This window comes from Arvicola amphibius, chromosome 12 (genome assembly GCF_903992535.2).
Source record: "Arvicola amphibius chromosome 12, mArvAmp1.2, whole genome shotgun sequence".
In the NCBI taxonomy this organism is placed as follows: Eukaryota; Metazoa; Chordata; class Mammalia; order Rodentia; family Cricetidae; genus Arvicola; species Arvicola amphibius.
Window position 1 is genome coordinate 156,329,990 of NC_052058.2, and position 21,762 is coordinate 156,351,751.

Sequence of the window (21,762 nt, forward strand, 5' to 3'; positions counted from 1 at the left end):
TCATATCTGCATAAAAGTAATGAACATAAAAGAAGCACTGTGTAGGGAAAGACACAGGACCAATGAGAAGGGGAGGAGGAAGAAAGGGGGTAATAAGAATAGAGATGGAATATGTTCAAATTATACTGTATATTTGCTTGAAAATAGTCTTCCATATCTTAGTATAATTAAAGGAAGCCTATAAAAGGACTGCTGGAAGGGCAACCACCTGGGATATGTCTAGTGGCTCCAGAATTAAGAGGGGTTTTAGCACAGAATTCCTAGAAGATAGACCATAAGATCATCAGTGTTAAGTCCCTCCCTCATTGAATAAATGATTACCCATGGCCATTGTACCAGCTTACATCAAAGCCCTGATTATAAAAATGCTGTGATCTGGAGCCCTTTGAGGCTTGCTCACACTAAGACTCTTTATTAGTGATTGATATTTATACAGATGATTTTTCTTTCTTAAAAAGATTTAATAAAACATCCAAGCGGCTAGTGGTAGCATTGAGTCCTGTTTTTATCATTAGACAAGCTTTCTGATGATCTTAGGCATTCCAGAGCTGACTCAGTGCTGAGCATTAAATCAAAATGATTTTTTGAGTAGATGAATTATAGTAGGTGTATAAATGCACACAAGGTTAAAATTGCCTACAATAAAAATTATTATAATTAGCTTTCTGTGAGTTTGGTATGGCACAGCATTTGGTGATATTTCCTATCCATTGATTCATTATTTTTTTAATTTCAAATTATATTACTGCTGAATTTTAAAACTCTTATAACTCAATAATCTTGCATGATTAGTCCCTTCTCCATAAATGCAATTGTCCATTGCACACACACACACACACACACACACACACACACACACTGACAAATCATGCAAAATAGGCAGAAGAATAGCAGATAAAATGAAAATATTAGAGAAATATAGAGAACAAGAAACTTAAAGTTGTGTTCACAAAATATTTCTCTAGAAAAATGACATGTGATAAATAGTAGTTGCTAGCAAGTGACAGGAAGAATGTTATTCGTAACCTAGAAGGCAACGCACAGAGGAAGGTAAAAGATGTCAGAATATTGTCGGATTTCAGAAAAGTATGGGTCAAGATCCAACACCCCATAGGAGAATATGCTCAGGATTTCAGTGTTGAATTGTCAGTAGAGAGAGCAACCATTGCAAGAATTTCTGTGGATGCAGCAGTCTGGTAAATGTTGTGTTCTTATATAGCATTCTCCTTGCTGTGAGGTTGATTAATTCGGGATAGATGGAAGGTAAAAATCAAGCAGACAGGTTGGGGAGAGACGATGGGTAAAAAATCAAGTAGGCAGAGTGGACGATCATTGCTGTGGCAGACAAGATAATTGGTTTTCTTTAACTAAACAATGCATTGGAATATCTGAGATATGATTTGGTATAAAATCAACAACACACACAAAGAAACTGACGCAGAAGGTATTTAAAAAGACTGTCAAATTTCCTCTCTTAAGCCCTAAAGAATAAAGCCCATAAATATCTAGGCTTTAGTGTTAGATCAGAGCAATTTGACGCACCCTTTCAGATTATTAAATAAGAAGTCATTAATTTAAACAGTTGTGGCTTTAATATGTGCAAGAATATGTACCATGAGCTGGAAATAAAAGATTAAATTAAGTTTTCAGGAAACTTAAAATATTGGCTAGAGAAAAGTTCATTTTAACAAAAAGGTAACAACACTGTGCAGTTCGTATTATTGATGCAGAATAAATAGTATTATAAGCAACTGGAGAAAGTTTAACCTTGAAATATAAGTTACCATTCCCAGGAAGGGTGACAATGATGATTCTGGAACTAAGTGGTCCCTCCAGCATCATTAAGATCATCACCTAGAAATGATGCAGGAATGACTAATGCACTGCTTCTGTGTCTAATATAATAAGCACATACAATTATTACACTCTTTTATTTCAGAAAATGTCCTTGTGTAAAGACAAATCCTCCACTGTTAATTCCTCCTTCTTCTTGCTCAGGTAACTTCTTGGATGAGTAGTACGCATGCACACTTACACACTTTCTCATACTCGATTCAGTAAGGCAACTCTTCTCCCACTCTCCGTGCTGCTAGAAGGAACCTGGCAAAGACCTAGGTCTACCATGATCTGGAACCACAAGGTCATTTATCATTCCTTATTTCACAAATGTTTCTGTTCAGTGAAATGGGCTTGATACTGAACATTTTGGAAAATGTTACAACCCAGGTTTGTCTGTCCTATGTAAATGTTTTTCTGATTTTGCTTTTTTTTTTTTTGTCTGTTTGGGGCAGGAGATGTGGGCAGCTGTTGCCTGTCCCATATCATCTAGGCCATTAAACATGGAGGCTTCCCCAGCTTAGATGTTTGCTCACTGCGGTTTTCCTGTTACAAATTTCCCCCAACGGCATGATCTACTTTGATCTTTAAGTGTCTGCCAATGTCATTGGACTGAAGACCTCAATCTTTTCCTGAAATTCAGATGTGGGAATATAAATTACAAGTGTAGTTCCTTCTTCAGTCTGAAGACAGGAAGCCAGGCATTGGCAAATCCACCCAAATCCTCACATGGACTTATAAACCATAAGATTTTGTGTGTGTGTGTGTGTGTGTGTGTGTATGTACATGTGTGTATGAAGGTGTGAATACAGTGGGCACTCAGTTCATACAAGTCTACCTGATTGTTGTAGGAGTCCACTTGTTTATTCCCAGTTTCCCAGAACCGAAATAATCACTCAGAAACTGTATTAATTAAACTGCTTAGCCAATCACTTAAGCGCATTGCTAGCGAGCTCTTACATCTAGAATTATCTGATTTCCATTATTTTATATTTTATCATGAGTTTCATGGCCTACCAGCAAGGTTCCAACTGGAAGCTTGCATCTTTCTCCTCTGGTGGCTACGTGACATCTCCTGACTCTGCCTTCTTTCTCTATCTTTTCCAGCCTGGCTATATTCTGTTAAGCCATTGGCTGAAAGCAGCTTCTTTATTCATTAACCGATAAAAGCAACACATAGACAGAAGGACTTCCCATACCACCTGTTGTAAAATGATGGATCATTATAGAAATCAAGAGTGTTTTACATTTAGGAACAGCCCAGCAACAGGCTCTTTGACTAAGGATTTTACTTTTTATTTTGTAGACAGTATAGAACTTGCAGAGATTTTCAAATGGAAAAATTAAAGTTTTGTTTCTGGCTACCAGCATAGATGTGAGTGTGTGTGTGTGTGTGTGTGTATGTGTGTGTGTCCTCATTGAGGACAGCAAATAGTTACACTTTACCTAATAGTCATCGGGTACCAATACCAGCAGTGAGAAGTATAAAAAGAACCCGGCTCTACAAATATTGACATTCTAAATGTTGACAGATATAATAAATGGTTAGATGTTAATATGAGAGATGAGCAGAACAATGTGGAAAACCAGATCAATATAATAGCTAACAGTTGCAGCTGAAAAATCCCTTCTTCAATAAAGTACATGTTTATATGAATCCAAGCAAAAAGAGTAGCTTCCTACATGAAAAATAAAGAAAAATGTATTTGTGATGCTATAATTCAATGACCAAGAAGAAATAGTGTGGAGAAGAGAGCTAGGACAGTTAAGCAAATACCAAGGCTTTTAGTGTTCTCTAAATCATGGTAAGTATGATTAAAACCATCTACTTATTCAGTCTCTAGTAATCCACTCAATAAAAGCATACCTAGTGCCATCTCTGACCTAGATAAAGGGAAGGAAAATGTCTTTCTTTCCCTTCTGTCGACCATGGACATTGGCTGAAACTTCTGTGTCAAAAGAAAGATTAACAAGAGAAAGACATAGTTTTTTCAACATAAGATGTAAATTTTGATCCTTAGTTTTGCTTGCTTTTTTTCTCTTTAAGATAGAACTCTCTATGCCACCCAGATTGGTCTCCAAGTCCTGGTCTCACCTAATTCCCTTGTTTACGTTTTATGAAGAGCTGGACATCAAAGCAGTACAGGCCTATGCTACCATACCAGTCTAATACTAACTTTAGAGTGACATAAAAATCTCCACAAAGCAATTTAGACATGAGAGAATAGTTGAAGCTGAGTGGTTATGTGCCTGGGTTTAATAAAAAAAAAAAATAAATAAATACAAATAAAGAATAATTGTGGTAAACTGTGGTAGGGGAGTCATGGGCTAAGCGTAGCAAGGCTTGCTTGTTCTACTTCCTCTCTGTACCCTTTTTCTAGGCAGAGGAAGATGTTCTTGTCCCACAGGTATGACCATGGCAAAGGTCCTTCCACTAAAGCATCTTATATAACCTGTTTTAGCAGAGATGATAAGGAAAGGGCAAGAAGTCCTTTCTTGTCCATGCTATTTCTCAAATTCAGTATGCCAAGGTAGTGTATTGGGGTATATTATGTCATGAACCCTATCCCAGGCAATATTCTAAGTGCTAAAACATTTCTGTAAACTCACTAGGCAAAACACTCTGCTCTTCTCCCGTAGAAAATTGTTTTCAACAAGCCCATTATCTCTAGGAATATCCAAAAATCAAATAAAAAAGGAAATACAATCCTGGAGGACCACATTATAAATATTATTTACACAGTAATGATGTGATAATGCATAATGGATATTAATTTTAAGCATGAAATGGAAGGATGATGTGATGATATCATCTAGAAAGAGTAACATAGGAATTATAGAAGAGGTTCAATAACATTTGTAACGTGCCTCCATGGGATTGGATATCATTTGAAATTAACATGGCAAGACGTTAATATTTTTTAAATCTAGATTTTTTTTGTATTTATACTCTACACATTTAATTTTTTAATTAAAACATTCCACAACGTTTTCTTACATGATGTTGAAAAATAAATTTAAAAATAAATGACTGAAATATAAATTTATATAAATATAAATATAAAAACTGCAATAACAGGTTTTACAGCAATCAATGTTAATCTATTGGTGCATGGGCTAAAATAACGTAGCAGGTATAAAAATCAATGAAGAAATTTGATTGAGAATTTACATTGATAAAATTGGGTAATTTGTTCTCTAATAAAAAAAGTCAGTGCAATAATGGTCTACTTTGAGATGGGAAGGAAAAGCCCACAAAAGGTGACAATCTGGGCGCCTCAGTCAGAATTCTCTACAGCTTCTCTTTGCCAGAAACTGTGTCATGCTTCATTATTTCTCGCCACTGTAAAAGCTTCCGTGTGTGTGTGTGTGTGTGTGTGTGTGTGTGTGATGTGTTCTGCTAAAGAATTGAAGTTAACTTGCAAGTAGCAAGAGTCTCATCTTTAATTTCCCTTCCAAAGTTGCAAACTTGTTTCCTGTTGAATGTGTCAGGGTCTGGCACCCTCCAATAAACCCATGGAAAGTCCAAGGTAAAATCAAACAGGCTTTAATGCAGGTGGGAAGCCTGTGACAGGAAGCTAGAATGGCTTCCTTCTTTCACTCACAAAGAAACAGCACTTCATGTGCTTGCAGAGCAGTGGAGATGGAAGGAAGGTGGTGTGTATCAAGAGGTCACATTCGCTAACAACTCTCCTGGTTCCTTGAGTGATTGAATTGCCTGAGAGTTTGGAAACAGAATTTTCACCTAAGGAGTAAAAGTTAGCACAGTTAGACAGAGTCCAGTAGGGATCTGGAGGAAGTGGAGGAAGAGCTCCCAGGGCTGTGAGCAGTAGCGGGTCTCTGAACTCCAGAGCTGGAGTTACACTTTGCAAATGTTTTTTGTTTTTGTTTTTGTTTTTTTTTTTTTTTTTTAGAGAACACAAGAACTTAAATTTATTGGGAAATTAGTGTAGAAACAAAAATACTAAACAGAAGTTTACACGTGAATATATCATTAAGTAGATAGGTCATGAACCACTATAGAAATTAAAACAGATTATCAGAATAATTTAAAAAACAATAGTAGTTACAATAACAAGTTAATCAACTCATGTTTTTCAGGGCATTAAAAATTTGAAGTATAACTAGCTGTCATTATCCAGTAAAATAGCAGAATCAAGATCAACAGGAGTTCTTTAGTAGATATTATGTCAAGACAAAGGCCTCTTTGCTGTTTTTGGTACTAAAATCTGTTTACCTTGTTTGTTTTATTTACTGACCACGTTTCACTCTGTATCCAGACTAGATATAAACTCTTGTTTTATTCTAGTTACTGGTAACATGGTAGGCATATGTCACCATCTCAAGACAACTGAATTTTCATTAAGTAAATATACCTTCATGTAGTGTGAAGCGGCGGGCTGCGTTCCCGCCGCCCAGTTCCCAGCAACCGGCTAGCTTTCCGCCACCCGGCCGCCGGCTAGCTTTACACCCGAAATAATTACACGGAAACTTTATTCTTTTAAATACTGCCTGGCCCATTATCTGTAGCCTCTTATTAGTTAATTCTCACATCTTCCTTTAACCCATATTTAGTAATTTGGGTAGCACCACGAGTTGTGGCTTACCAGGAGAGATCTTAACCTGCGTCCATCTCGGAGAGGAGCAGCATGGAGCCTCACCATGCGACTGCCTGAAGCGTCTTCCTCTAACTCTACTTCCTTGTTCCCACAATTCTGTTCTGTCTACTCCACCTCTCTTAAAGGGCCAAGGCAGTTTTCTTTATTAATTAACCAATGAAAGAAACATAGACAGATAACTCTCCTCCATCATTTCCCCTTTTTCTGTTTAAACAAAAAAGAAAGGCTTCAACTTTAACATAGCAAAATTACATATAACAAAACAGTTATCAAGCAAGTATTACAGTTACAATATTTAAATCTATTTTATCTTTTATCATAACTAAGGAAAGCTATAACTATCTATTTATTCTTCAACTCCATCAAAGACTCCAGAAGGATATAATGCTACCTAAGTAAATAAGAAATAAGTAACTTATAAAACTCTAGAAATGACAGAGACAACTCGCTGCCTGGACAGTCACCCAAAGTTCCTCTGTACCGTTGAGGCATCCATCTTCAGCCTTCAGGCCCATAGTGTCCAGCAGACTTTTTCATGAAGCAGGAAATTCCAAAGACAGTTCAGTCACTTTCTGCTGTGTCCTGCAGAACGTCTCGCAGACTCTTTCACGAATCAGGAACCCCAAAAGGCCATCTCACCTTTAGGCAAGTTCAGCAGTCCTCTTTCTGTGGGTTCCTGTGTCCAGTTTATGCAACAGTCCAGGCAAGAGCAGTTCTCCATAAGTAGCCTCTTCGATGCCCATCTTCCTCTCGAAGTAGATTGGTGCTGCCAGGAGCAGACGTGTCTCATTGTCATGAAAAACCCTAAGTTATTAAAACATTAAATGCCATATTCTGCAGTCTTTGAAAGATATGAAGAATGTCTATCTAACTGAAATATATCTCTACATATCTAGAAAATCTAATAACATGACTACAAGCTTAACTATTATCAATGATTATCCATTAACAACCTATATTTCCTAATTATACATTACAGTTTTTAAAATGAACTACAATCACAATAGCTTAATCAAGATCAGAAATACATATACATATAACAAAATTGACCTTAAAATCTATACCAATGCAAATTCATATCTATATCATCTCCCCCTTTAAATGTAAAAGAACATTTATAAGCAATATTTGGGAAAATGGGCGCAGTTTTTTCTCTCCAAACTGCTTCCTGCTGAATGGGGGCGCTGTTATTTAGGTCTTTTATGGTGTAACCTGTGTGCTAGGTTCATCCCAGTTGGCAGTTGAGTGAAGTAATTTTTTGAAGATGTTCACAGCAACCTTTCAGGAGGGCGTGGTCTATCATACCATATTGGGATAGAAGCAATCCACAGAGTCTCGTCCTCTGTGAAAACAAAAGAAGAAACTCTTTTCCAAAGCATCATGTTCTTAGATCCAAATCCTGAAGTCATACCGTTAAGATGTCCATTCTGGTCTAGCCTGGCAGCCCATATAATGAAATGTCTCTCTGTACTTAGCTCCTTTACAGTCAAAAAAATCAAAGAAAACACAACAAAATACATAATCCAGACTCTCTGTGAATTTTCCATTTTTATGCGGCTTATTTTTACTCTATCACTTACTTTATTCTGTCTCTTTAAAGACTTTACCCCTATTTTAAGGCATTAACTTTATTTTTTATATTTTCTTCTCTCTCTCTCAAGCCTACATACATTCATCCAACACTGTGACTCATTTAAAAGTCTTTTATGTCTGAATCTGTCCTATTGTGAATCTGTAATTTTTTTTTTACTGTCGAGAAACTTGTTTGATTTGAGCCTTTACATTGCTAAGCGCTTAAGACTCTAAGCTGTGACATTCCTAGGTCAAAAAACAGGTACTGTGAGCTTGCCACGCCCAGTCCAACATAGCTGAGCCGCTTGTGACTCTGAATCGGTTGCAGCTCTGAGCTGCAGAGCTGCGGGCTGCTCTGGATGTTGGCTCCACCTCTCTCCAATTTCAAAATGGAGGATGTACCATTTTGTACTAGCTCTGGGGCCGCCAGGTAGGAGCCGCACTCAGCACTTTAACTCTGAGACTGAGCGTGCAGCACAAAAACTCTTTTCATCCAAGTTACAGCCAAATCTGACATGCAGAGCACTGAGCAGTCTGAAAACACCTCTCTCTCTATGGCAGCAGGAATCCGCAAACGCTGTCCCGCTCGCCTAAGCCTGATTTCGCCATCTGCCCAGGTGCAGGCAGGGAGCAGTGAGCCATTGGCATGGTCTCAGAGTACTTTGTTTCCGATACCAAGCGGGCAAGGTTTTTAAGTGGATTTAGTGACCACGTTGGAGCGCCAATCTGTAGTGTGAAGCGGCGGGCTGCGTTCCCGCCGCCCAGTTCCCAGCAACCGGCTAGCTTTCCGCCACCCGGCCGCCGGCTAGCTTTACACCCGAAATAATTACACGGAAACTTTATTCTTTTAAATACTGCCTGGCCCATTATCTGTAGCCTCTTATTAGTTAATTCTCACATCTTCCTTTAACCCATATTTAGTAATTTGGGTAGCACCACGAGTTGTGGCTTACCAGGAGAGATCTTAACCTGCGTCCATCTCGGAGAGGAGCAGCATGGAGCCTCACCATGCGACTGCCTGAAGCGTCTTCCTCTAACTCTACTTCCTTGTTCCCACAATTCTGTTCTGTCTACTCCACCTCTCTTAAAGGGCCAAGGCAGTTTTCTTTATTAATTAACCAATGAAAGAAACATAGACAGATAACTCTCCTCCATCACCTTCAGATTCATATTAGTAACTTTCCATAATGCTGTGTCAACATTCCTAACAAGAATGAACTAGAGGCATTTTTTAATACGTGTTTTTCCTTCAATCTACTTTATGGGACTTTTTATGCCTTTGAAAATGTACACTCACTTAATAAAAGCATGTACGATGTTCTGGCATTGCTAACAACTATATCTTTTTAAGTATTTTCTGCTTCAACCCTACAACATAGATACTATATTTCACAACAGAGATAACTAAGAGTCAGGAAAATTGTATACACTATTGAGTACTACACACCTCAAGGAAAATCAAGCCCAGGGGGCTACGCTATGCTACTCCCCTTCTGCGGCAGTATCATTTTTCAGTCCCATAGTTCCAGGAAATCATAACGAAAAAGAATTTAGATTCTAATTTGTCACAATATTAATTATATCCAGCATATTCTGGTATTTTTCACTCTAAATGCGATTAAAGCAGGCTATTTGGTTTTCATAATTAAATTTAGACACAGAAATGGGGAATCCTTGCCATTTATAAATATTCTGTGTTTCTGAGAATTTTGTGTGAATTTAGATGGGAATGCTTATCTTTATCTGCAGCAACATTTGCATTAACAATTGAACGGGACTTTAGAATGGTGCTGTCTAGCTGCTGACTTCTAGTTTCTGTTTCAGTTTAACCAGGACCACACGCTGCCAAGCACCTGGCTGCCCCATCATTCATTCAGTTTACAAACTAATGTTTTTCACGCAGTGCTGAATTTTATGACCTTAAATGAAAGGTGACTAACCTTCCATTGTTGAAGACTCACAAGTCCATAGAAGAAGCCTGACTTAAGTATTCACATTGGGCGTATAGACATGATGTATACCATAATTGAGCCGCATAGCAGGTGCAATCGTGACACAAAAGACGAAATTTTTCATTAGCAAATATATATATTGAGTTGTCAGATTCAGTACTTGTCATACGTGGTGATGGATGCAAAATTCCTACTCTCGAATATTCGAGAATCTGGCTAGATAGACATGTAAAGAGTCTGGCCAGATATTCATGCAAATAAGGAGGCATTCGATATATTAAGTTTTCCTCCTCTACAATAGAAATTGATTTAGCTACCGTCAAATAAAGGGAGGGGAGAATATAAAGTGAAAAGAAGGAGCGACAGTAGAAGAGGGATAGCACTCGAGGAACCATTGATCACCAAGGACTATCAATAAGAGATATCTGATCAAGTCTTGAAAGTTTGAAGGGTCTTCTGAAAGGAAAGGGGATGAGGTCTTGACCCAAGGAGAAATTAAACTGGAAAAGCTGAAGGGGCCTCCCACAGAGAGGGGGCTCCTGGAACAAATCACACCCACCCAAACATCTATTTCACAAAGAGAGCCTGTATTAAGCAGGAAAGACAAGTTAAAGCAGCTGCTTTCTGACTCAGGCAGAAAACATCAGCAAATGACCTTTCAGAGGTTATTCTTAAGAGGAAAAAAAAGGGGGAGGTCTGTGTTGAAACAGGCTAGGATGTGGTAGTTAAAGGGATAGGGCCCTGGGAGAAGGGAATGGAGACAAGAGAAAGGGGGCAGAGATATTTGTCCTGGAAGGATGAACGGACTGCCTCTGGACAGAGAGGAGACAGACACATAGGCAAATGGTGATTTAGAGAGAAAAAGGGGGAAAACCTGTGTTAGGAGGAGGTGTTTAATTTTAATTGGGCATGTTCATTAGGTGAACCAATGGGTGCTTTTGATTTCTGAACATTGGTATTCAGCCTCAGGAGGAGGAAGTAGCCAAATAAGGGAATAGTCTTTAGTGGCTAGCTTTAGGAAGGTAATCTGTTTTTAGCAAGATGGAGGAAATTAGAGAGAAGGACAAGGCCTGCCAGAAACAAAAACTCCAGGGGACCAGTGTTCCTTCAAAAACAATTTCAGGCACAAAGACCATGTTACATCTAAAAAACATGTATACACCTGATCATATATTTTAAAATTAAACATAATTCGTTAGAATCAAGAGCATCACAAGTTCACAGTCACATTTGGCGGGGGGGCTGTGAAGTGAATTTTATTGATGGTGTTCAAGAGAGTAGGGCTCCCTAAGCCCCTCCTGCTATTCTGGGGGTCTGGGATGGAAACTGTGAGGGAGATGCTCAGTGTCAAGGGTTGAGTTAGGACAGGGACTGCTCAGCAGCCGAGGGCCTCTTGCTTGCTGTGTCCTTGCTGGGATGGGTGGTCCAGGGAGGGCTTCTTACTCCTTGGAAGCCATGTAGACCATGAGGTCCACCACTCTGTTGCTGTAACTGAATTCATTATCATACCAGGAAATGAGCTTTACAAAGTTGTCATTGAGAGCAATGTCAGCCCCAGCATCGAAGTGGAAGAGCGGGCATCACTGTTCAAGTCACAGGAGAAAACCTGGTCCTCAGTGTAGCCCAGGATGCCCTTTAGTGGGGTCTCAGATGCTTCACCACCTTCTTGATGTCTTCATACTTGGCAGCTTTCTCCGGGTGGCATGTCAGATCCACGACAGACACATTGGGGGTAGGGACACGAAAGGCCATGCCCGTGAGCTTCCCGTTCAGCTATGGGATGACTTTGCCCACAGCCTTGACAGCACCAGTGGATGCAGGGATGATGTTCTGGGCAGCGCCACGGCCATCTCGCCACAGCTTCCCAGAGGGGCCACATTTTTATAAAAGCCTTCAAGATGGAAGTCACCTTTTCCTAAATAAAACAAGCACCATAGCACTAAGTATCTGTAAAAGAAAGTGCCTGGTTAACAATAGAATTCCCCAGGCCCCTAGCACTACGTAGGACTCCCTTTAAACTGACCTGCAGGCATACACACAGACAGAATATTGTATACATAATAAATAAATAAATATTTAAAAAATAAATAAAAGTTTGATACAAACACACCCACCAAAACAATCTACGGAATTCAAATTTATATCAAACACAGAATAAAACTTTTATAGGCAGGTTTCAATGACGTTCAAGATATGCCTCCAATAATTCATCTTTATTAAGTTCCAAGAGCACAGAATTTAAATCAATAGACTTTTGGAGTCAGTGACAGCCATGTTTTAATCCACTCCACAAATGTAACATCAAACAAATAAATATTCATGTCCTTTATCTTTGATTATCAGTTTGCTTTTCCACCTGGTGAAAATAGTAATTACTAGATCAGAGGAGGTATGAGATAAAACAGAGATAGTGTAAAACCTGTTTTGATATTAATGTTTCCTATTAAGTGTCATTGTTCTTCTACTAAAGTTTTGAAAACAATAACTGAGGTAGGTGGATGGTTTAGGAGGGCAGGAAACCCTGGCTCTTTACCAACGATTAGCTCAATGAGCATGTTCCCCTTAATGTTGATAAGAAACCATGTTGTTGTTTTTTTAAATGAGATGCAACAAGTCTCTTGGGGTAAAGTTGTAAAACACTGTCTAACTCTTCCAATGTCTCAACGTTTATCAATTTATAAAGAGCTTCCTACAGAAAAGTAGGTACCTGATAAACTAAAGGTCCATGTACACCTGTAAAAAATTTAACTTACTCGAGGGGGTGGGGGAAGTGGCGAAAGACCCATTCCACTGTGGAACTTCCTGGAACTGATCCTAGAGGAAAACATCAGTAAATTTGCATCTTGTCAGAAACACAGCAATGAGAAATGACCACAGTGTTCTTCGTGGTGATCAATCTGTGGTTTCTACAGAGCAATGGCACTGTGTGTGGTCAAACAGCTCTGATGTGTTCAAACTAGAGAAAATAATGTGGTTTCACTGATCTTAATTTCCTAGCTTAACCAATGTAAATCGTCACAATTCCCCCCAAAGAACATAAAACATTGGAAGTGAGTGCTTGATCCTACATTATTTAACCTAGTAGAAAAGGCTTCATCAATTATTAGCATATTATTTGAGTGATCCAGAAGGGGCAAATGCTTTCTATCTTCGCACCTCTCAAGGACTGCAGTAAGTGGGATGAAAAATGATCAGAATATTGTGCTTCTTTGTACTGACAACTGAAGATAATATAATGCCATTTTCTTGAAGATACTTCTATGTAAGGAGGCCAGGAAGATATAACAGTCTGTCTTTCCCCTGATAGAGTGTAATAAAACAGGCCATTTAGCAGACACCGAGTCACTTTTGTTTTACGTGCACACCTCTCCTTTCTCCCTTGTCCTTGTTACATAATTATTCTGCCACTGCTGAAGCCACATATTGTTCTGCACAGCTCCCACAGCAGCCCTTGGACTGCAGGCAGGCAGGTATTAGCATCTTTCCTCTGAAAGCCCTCATCTAGCTTCTCAGGAGTGATTCCCTGAGACAGTCGAATTCTCTGGTGACTGTGTGTGTGCTGTAGCGGGAACCCGCTGCCTGTCTCCACAGTCTGCCTATTTGGTTTACATCCCTTCTACTCTTTCCATGGAGTTCCTTTCAAACACTCTGCATTTCTTATCCTTTCTCTGTCTCTTTAACTAAAAATTCATATTAAAAAAACCTACAATGCCCCATACCTCATAATAATATTTTATCAAACATATTAATACCCATAAAGCACTCAGTCCAGTGCCTGGCACTGTAATAACAAAGCTGAGTGTTTGGAGAGTCCTCTAAAGAAACAAATGACTTCCTTTATAAACCCATAGCGTGGACCCACTTTTAAGTGGAGTTCATGCTCAGTAATGCACATCGAATTCAGAACCAAGTAGAAGGCTCCAGTTGCACTGCATGAATGATTTTCCATCATTTAGTGGTTAGGAAAAAGAATTAATCTCTCCCCACGTGCATCTTTCTTACGTGTGTTGGGGAGTTGATCCCATATTTGCTTTCTGTAATAAAAACCCAAGCATATTAATTAGTTAAATCATACGGTAGCTCACTTGGGAAGTTCTTACAAGATTGTATTACTTAAAAATTAGAAGTCAGTAGCCTTGGGGAGAAAAACGGGAGAAAATGTTTGTGTAAGAACATGCATATGATTTTACAAACAGCCTTAAGAAAAGTAACATGAGCTGAGGCTCAGGAAAATCCCAGCATGTCTCAAACTGGAAGAAAATCTATGGTATGTGGGTAGAGAATCCAAAGGTCTGCTGCAGCAAGTCGGAGAGCCTTCGAACACTAGTAAGGAAGACCAACTACTGGGAGAAACTCCTTCTCAAGAATCACCGCAAGCACTGGAGAAGTAACTTAATCACCATCAAGGGTTTTTTTTTTATTATTATTTAGAGAACATAAATAAATATCAGCAGTAAAGCCTTCTTACAGCTACTATGATATGTGTCAAATTCAGGGACTGCTTTAAAATGAAGTCTTTGATGTGTGCTTTTAATGAAATGTTAAAATAGCTCAAAGCATTGTATAGATTCAGTTCTGTGAAGTTGTTTCCCCTGTTTTTTCTGGGTCATCGTCTTTATTGGTGAGTATTTCCGTAATGGTTTCCACAGATTCAAATGTTCGTGATAGCTAAGGAAATGCCTTATTGTATGCACTTTCTGCATGGAGACACAAACAAGAAAAGTAAAATGCTCATTTAACTCAGAAGTTTTCAAGCTGAATATGTAAAACACATCTCTTATTTCTAACTTGATCCCTCCTCTGATAGGTCAACCATCTACCTATTCAGTTGTCAGTTTTATGCAAGGCACTGTCCTTGGCACTACCCATAATGCAGTTACAAAGAAATTTTTTTCTGTCCTTATATTGCTCAGCCTACCTATGACACAGTCCAGCAAATATTGACACAGGCCAGAGAGAGCTATGATCTCATGGAAGGAATGTGACACTCAGGCTCAGGGAAAAGTCATTCTGTGAGAGGATCGAGAAAATGGAAGAACAATGAAGAGCTATCTGTGATGATAATTAAGGGGAAAGTGGAGAAGGAGAGAAGAATCTTAACTGCACTTATTATTTCCATCCACGAGCTGTGCTTTTCCACACTTCTACAGCAGTACGACCCGAAGTCACAGTTCTCAAAGCCGCTCCCTGAAAACATAATCTGGGATAAGCCTTCCCATCAGTATTCTGCAACGTGGTTACATTATTACTTAGGTTTTAACTATAAAATACATCTTAATGTAACAGTTCATATCTCCCTATAAAATACAACAATAAAGAACATCAACAAAAATATCTTTAAATTGTCAGATCTTCGAAAGAATTTTATTAAAGGAATCTAAAACAAAAGATGTGCAATAAACTATGATGGGTATGAAATTCTGTTGTAGGAGGTCGCTTGTTTGTTCCCAGCTGATCAGACCACAAAATAAACTATATTATTTACAATACTGTTTGGTCAATAGCTTAAGCATATTTCTGGCCAACTCATATCTTAATTTAACCCATCTCCATTAATCTGTGTATGGGCCCATGTCTGTGGCTTACCAGGTAAAGTTCCAGTGTCTGTCTCCGGTGGGGCTACATGGTTTCTCTCTGTCTCCACTTTCTTTCTCCCAGCATTCAGTTTAGTTTTCCCCACCTGGCTCTGCTCTACCCTATCACAGGCCCAAAACAGATTCTTTATTAACTAGTGGTATTCACAGAATACAGAGGGGAATCCCACAAAAGTCTTCAGTGATGAATGACCATGAAGCTACTTTGTCACAACATGGGAACTATGTCCCAAGTGTGTTGTGAGTATTCTATGCTAGAAAATTTTAGGGACAGAATAAAGATTTACTACCCCACATCTCTGGCCAGACACCCTCCAGGATACACACACCATAGTGAGACCCTACTGAAGAGCTTGGAACAATGAGAGCCCTTGGAAGGGGCATGAGTTTATGCCAAAGTGACAACCATCAAGCAAGTACATCACCACCACTCCCCCTGTTTTTCACAGTGCAGACATTCCCAATTTATTGTGATTTATTTTTTTTTTTATTGAGTACAGCCTCAGAACATCCTTCTGAGGATTAGATGATAAATTTACCTTCCTCAATGGATTTAAAACAAGTAAATATGTAAATAAATGACTAATATCAAGGTTATAATCTTAGTTCCAGCATGTCAATATATCTTATCAGCTATATATGCCCACTCACCTCCTGTGAACTAGAGACAATGATACTTACCTGACTTATTTATTATGGAAACCTCATACAACTTATGGGCTAGGCTCTGATATTTCCTGACACTCAAAAACAGAGTTAAATTGCATGAGTAGATGGTATTTGTTATTGATTAATTTCTAGACTAAGGATGTGGCTCATTGGGTAGGAACACTTGCCATGTAAGCATGAGAACCTGCGTTAAAATGCCCAGAACAAACTTAAGAAACTAAAAATTACTTCATATGCTTGTAACCCCCACAGTGAGGATTTAGACAAAGGCAAATGAATTTAGGAGATGACTGACCAGCCAGTCTAACTATAAGACCAAGCAAGTGAAAAATTAATGAAATGAATGGGGAAAGAGAAACAATAAAAACAAATTTTATTTGAAAAAAATGCCATAATGAAGCCTAATATTTATAAACTAATTTTCTAAAACAAAAGATTTGCTTCCCTGCCACAGAGTACTGACTCACAGTCTCCTAAGTTTGCAATCTTAAATTCTGTTTTGTTATATGCCTTAAATAATTAAGGCGCAGTGTCTGCTGCTGGAAAATCAAGATGTCATTTCTTGATTAAAGCACTAAAATGAGTCTTATATATTTGGGAAAAACAATTACAAAAGTGTTTCATGAAATGGTGGTTCCAATGAACTATACATAAAGCTTCCTGAGTGGTACACATTAAATGATAAAATACTCATCTGAATTCAAGTAAACTCCAAATAATGACATCACATGAGAGCCATGCCTTATGCATAGTTTCTCCACACATAAAGTTAATGAGATGCCATTAGATTTATACATGATGCTAAGGGATTGCACATGGACAACTCAATAATCTATCTGACATAAAATAATGATTAATGTTATCCTATGAAAAGCAATGAGAAATTGGAATACTAATTGCATTTACATAAAAGCCAATTAAGAACAGACTAGAAGAAAATTAAGTATTTTAAAGAAGTCCTTTAGTTAAAACATTCAAAGTTTTCAGTTTCTTCTTTATGTTGCTTCATATATGCCATAGACTTTCTTCTATGTTAGTACTAACACAAGGACAATAGAAATACATGATCTAACAGTGGAAAGAGTCTCTACATGATTAACTGTTATAAACAAAGAAGTTCATTGCCAAATCACTGCCGTAAATGCATTGTTCCATAAGAATAAAAATAATAGTGATTAATTCTTTCTTTTGAAAATACTTTCTATAAGGGAGGTTTTATAAGTATAAATGAAAGCTCTATGACATACTAAAGTATCAAAGGTAGAATTTTCTTAAAGTCTTATTAAGTAATGAATTAAACCATTTTGTTGAGACAGGGGTTTATGTCTCCCAAGGCCTGTCCTTCAGCTGGCTACATCATTAAGGATAAGCTTGAAATTCTTCACTGGTGGGAATATACGCATGTCCCACTATCCTCAGCTCATGTAATGTTGGGAAATAAAGCTTAGGACTTTGTGCATTCTAGGAGAGCACTCTGCTAACTGATCTGTAACCTCAGCCCAGTTTTATTTTAATATATAAGTATTAGATGTGAAAATGGGTGACTAAAAACATGGATACAAGTTTATGTATTAGTAGTAAAATAGTATGATATATATCTGTTTATAATTAAAGATGCATATAATAACATATTTACTTTGGACTACTCACAATTTTTTAGATTAAAAGATGTTTTATTTTCTAGTTTCATCCATTCCCTGAAAGTTTCATGATGCCATGTTTTAATAGCTGAATAATAATCCATTGTATAAATGTACAACATTTTCTTTATCCATTGTTCTGTTTAGTGACATCTAGGTTGTTTCCAACTTCTGGCTATTATGAATAGAGAGGCAATAAACATGGTTGAGCAAGTTTCCCTGTGGTGGGATGAAACATCCTTTAAGTATACGTCCAAGAGTGGTATAGTTGGATATTGAGATCAATCAATTCCTGTCTTTCTGAGGAACCGCCACACTGATTTCCATAGTGGCTGTACAAGTTTGCACTCCCACTAGCAGTGGAGGAGTGTTCCCCTTTCTGCATATACTGACTAGCACCAGCTGTCACTCGTGTTATTGACTGTAGCCATTCTAACAAGTGTAAGATAAAAGTAGTTCTGATTTGCATTTTCCTGATAGCTAAGCATGTTAAACATTTCTTTAAATGTTTCTCAGCCATTTGAGATTCCTCTATTGAGAATTCTCTGTTAAATGATACTTCATTTTCCAATTGGGTTATTTGGTTTTTTGATGTCTAGTTTCTTGCGCTCTTTATATATTTTAGACATTGGCCCTCTACCAGATGTGGAGCTCACAAAAATCATTTCCCATTCTGTAGGCTGCAGCTTTGTCCAAATGACAGTGTCCTTTGCCTAGCTAAATCTTTTCAGTTTCATGAGGTCTCATTTATTAGTTGTTGATCTCAGTGCCTGTCTTAACAGTGTTCCGTTGAGATCTATGCATTAGCAGTGACATATGTTTACAGTTAAAGATTTATATAATAACTTATATTTACTTTCAAATAGTTACAAAAAATATAAGTTAAAGATCTGTTAATGGTTATTAATAACACAAATACGTTTTCCAATAGAAGCAGTTTCGCAAAGTGTGCAGATGACCTCAGGCGTGCAACTCTGTTGAGCCTATAGTACTAAGGGTTAACTCTCTGAAACCTGAAACACTGATACATGAGGCAGGAAGGGTAGATGTAAGGGAAGAAGAATTATTCCTTTCTATTTTTTAATTGTCTTTTGTGTTTGTTTGTTTTTTTTTCTCATGGTTTATTTTTTTTATATTTAAAAATTTCCATCTCCTTCCCTCCTCCTCCCCCCTCCCTCCCCTCCTTCTCCCCCTTCTCTCCCCTCCTTCTCCCCCTTCCCTCCCCTCCCCTCCACCCATACCTCCCCTCCCTCCCTCTCAAGGCCAAGGAGCCATCAGGGTTCCCCACTCTATGTACTTCCACATGCATCAAAACACCTTAGGTAACTCTGAAATAGTTTGCAGCTTTATCTACAGCCTGATTTCATTGATTACAACAATCAAAGCAAGCTTGAAATGCAGTCACTGAAATCTGTCCCTGCCATTCCTCTATATCATTTACAATAATAACTTCCGGTCAACTGAAGCCTCTCTGACCCCCAGGTTGCCCCACCTGCCTGCTGTGCAGCCTCATCCAAAGCTGTGCATCACACTGTAGTATCCTCGCTTTTCCCCTTTCTCACAGATAACCTGTGTTCCCCAAATATACCGCTTCATGTTCTGTCACATAGCACTTGCTAGTTCCTATTGTAGGCATCTTGGGTTGCTCCTGGCTAAGAATAAAGCCGTGGCACTTCTCCATAGATTTACCCCAGGTGTAAGCAATTATTTTAAAGATGCCAAATAATTTTTCTGGGATAACGGGGAAAGTGAGTATCATCACTTCATTTCAGAATGCAAGAGAGTTCATGTCAAACAGCATACACTTAACAATATTATTTTTTCTGAACGAATCGCCGAAGGAATAAATTGTATGAGAGACTCAAATTAGAAAGGTAAATGAGAGACAGACTGAAGCAATCAAAAGCAGTTGCTTATAAATTGGGAACTTGTGAGCCAAATAAATTTCTCTCCTTTTTCGATATGTGTCTGTGTGTCTGCAGGTTGTGATTTGATCCCGGTACAGTATCTTCGCTGGGGTGACCCTGAGCCCATTGCTGCTGTGGTGTTCGCTTGCCTCGGCCTGCTGGCCACCCTGTTCGTTACTGTGGTCTTCGTCATTTATCGGGATACTCCGGTGGTCAAGTCCTCCAGCCGGGAGCTCTGCTACATTATCCTTGCGGGCATATGCCTGGGCTACTTATGTACTTTCTGCCTCATTGCAAAGCCCAAGCAGATTTACTGTTATCTTCAGAGAATTGGCATCGGTCTTTCTCCAGCCATGAGCTACTCAGCACTCGTAACCAAGACCAACCGCATTGCAAGGATCCTAGCGGGCAGCAAGAAGAAGATCTGTACCAAGAAACCCAGATTCATGAGTGCCTGTGCTCAGTTAGTGATCGCCTTCATTCTCATCTGTATCCAGCTGGGCATTATCGTGGCCCTGTTTATCATGGAGCCTCCGGATATAATGCACGACTACCCAAGCATTCGAGAAGTCTACTTGATTTGTAACACCACCAATCTTGGGGTGGTCACTCCTCTTGGATACAATGGATTATTGATTTTGAGCTGCACGTTCTATGCTTTCAAGACCAGAAATGTCCCAGCCAACTTTAACGAGGCCAAGTATATTGCCTTCACCATGTACACAACCTGCATCATATGGCTGGCCTTCGTGCCTATCTACTTTGGCAGCAACTACAAAATCATCACCATGTGTTTCTCCGTCAGCCTCAGTGCCACGGTGGCTCTGGGCTGCATGTTTGTGCCCAAGGTGTACATCATCCTCGCCAAACCGGAGAGAAACGTGCGCAGCGCCTTTACGACATCTACGGTGGTGCGTATGCACGTAGGGGATGGCAAGTCATCCTCCGCTGCCAGCAGATCCAGCAGCCTGGTCAATCTGTGGAAGAGGAGGGGCTCCTCTGGGGAAACCCTCAGGTAACAGTTGTGACGGGGGCAGCGGGGCTTGGCCGTTAGGGAAACAGTTGCATTGGCTTTGTAGTCTTTCAATAGAGGATATCTGCATGACTCAAGCTACAGCAGGCAGGGTGCTTTAGGGTTTGATACTTTTCTGAGTGTTTATTGTAGGACGGATTGAGTATTGTCAAATTATATAAGCAGAGGCTAGAAGCACAGATATCAAGATGACTAATAAAAGAGTTATATCATAAGGCAAGTTAGTTCAGAAGGGCAAGGAGAACAGAGGTAAGCTATATTTTAGATGTAATGGGCAAGTTAAACTCTTTATGGAGATGTTTTAATAACCTAAACGCACAAAACAGCCCAGTGCCTCTGCAGACAACTTTACTAAATTCTTTAGTTTCCCAGTTCTTTATTGCCTAGTGTCCTATTCCACCCCAGATTTAATATCATAAGCAGCAGTTTATTGGTACGTCCAGTCTTCAAATGATCTGGTGCAACAGCCAATGCGTGAGTGAAGTTGGGTGTTGCCCTTATAACTGTTCCCAGAGATTCAAAATAGAGATCATAAACCTTGAGAACAAATTCTAAGATGTTGAAGTGCTACACAGATTGATGATACCTAGAAATAAGGAAGTACCATTCTGTAAATCTGTGGATTATAAATAAAGATTTATTCTATGTAGGAAGTGCCTATCAAAAAGCTGATCAGGACATCTCTGCTGAATTTTGATAGTCTTCCTCAAAACTGTATAAATAAATGTAAGCTAAATAACTTTCAATTGAAAAGTGTCTCTCAAAATGAAGTCAGATATCTAAATATATCTAAATGATATTGCTTGAATCATTTTCATATACTGTCACCTAGCTCGGCTGGAAGCCTTTTCTGTCATCCCTCCTTATTTAAAGCACTAATGGCAATGATGATGAATATGGAGTGTCTGCCGAGGTTTGGAATGGACCTATAAGATCCTTG

At 38.8% G+C, this 21,762-nt stretch overlaps 1 protein-coding gene across 1 annotated transcript in view; it reads left to right on the forward strand.

Annotated features, from left to right (window-relative positions):
- Positions 1 to 21,762, forward strand: part of Grm5 (glutamate metabotropic receptor 5) — a 370,074-nt gene that overhangs the window by 298,169 nt on the left and 50,143 nt on the right. The window contains 1 exon segment of the mRNA XM_038314030.1: positions 19,865 to 20,804. Within this exon segment, the coding sequence (XP_038169958.1) occupies positions 19,865 to 20,804 (940 nt within the window).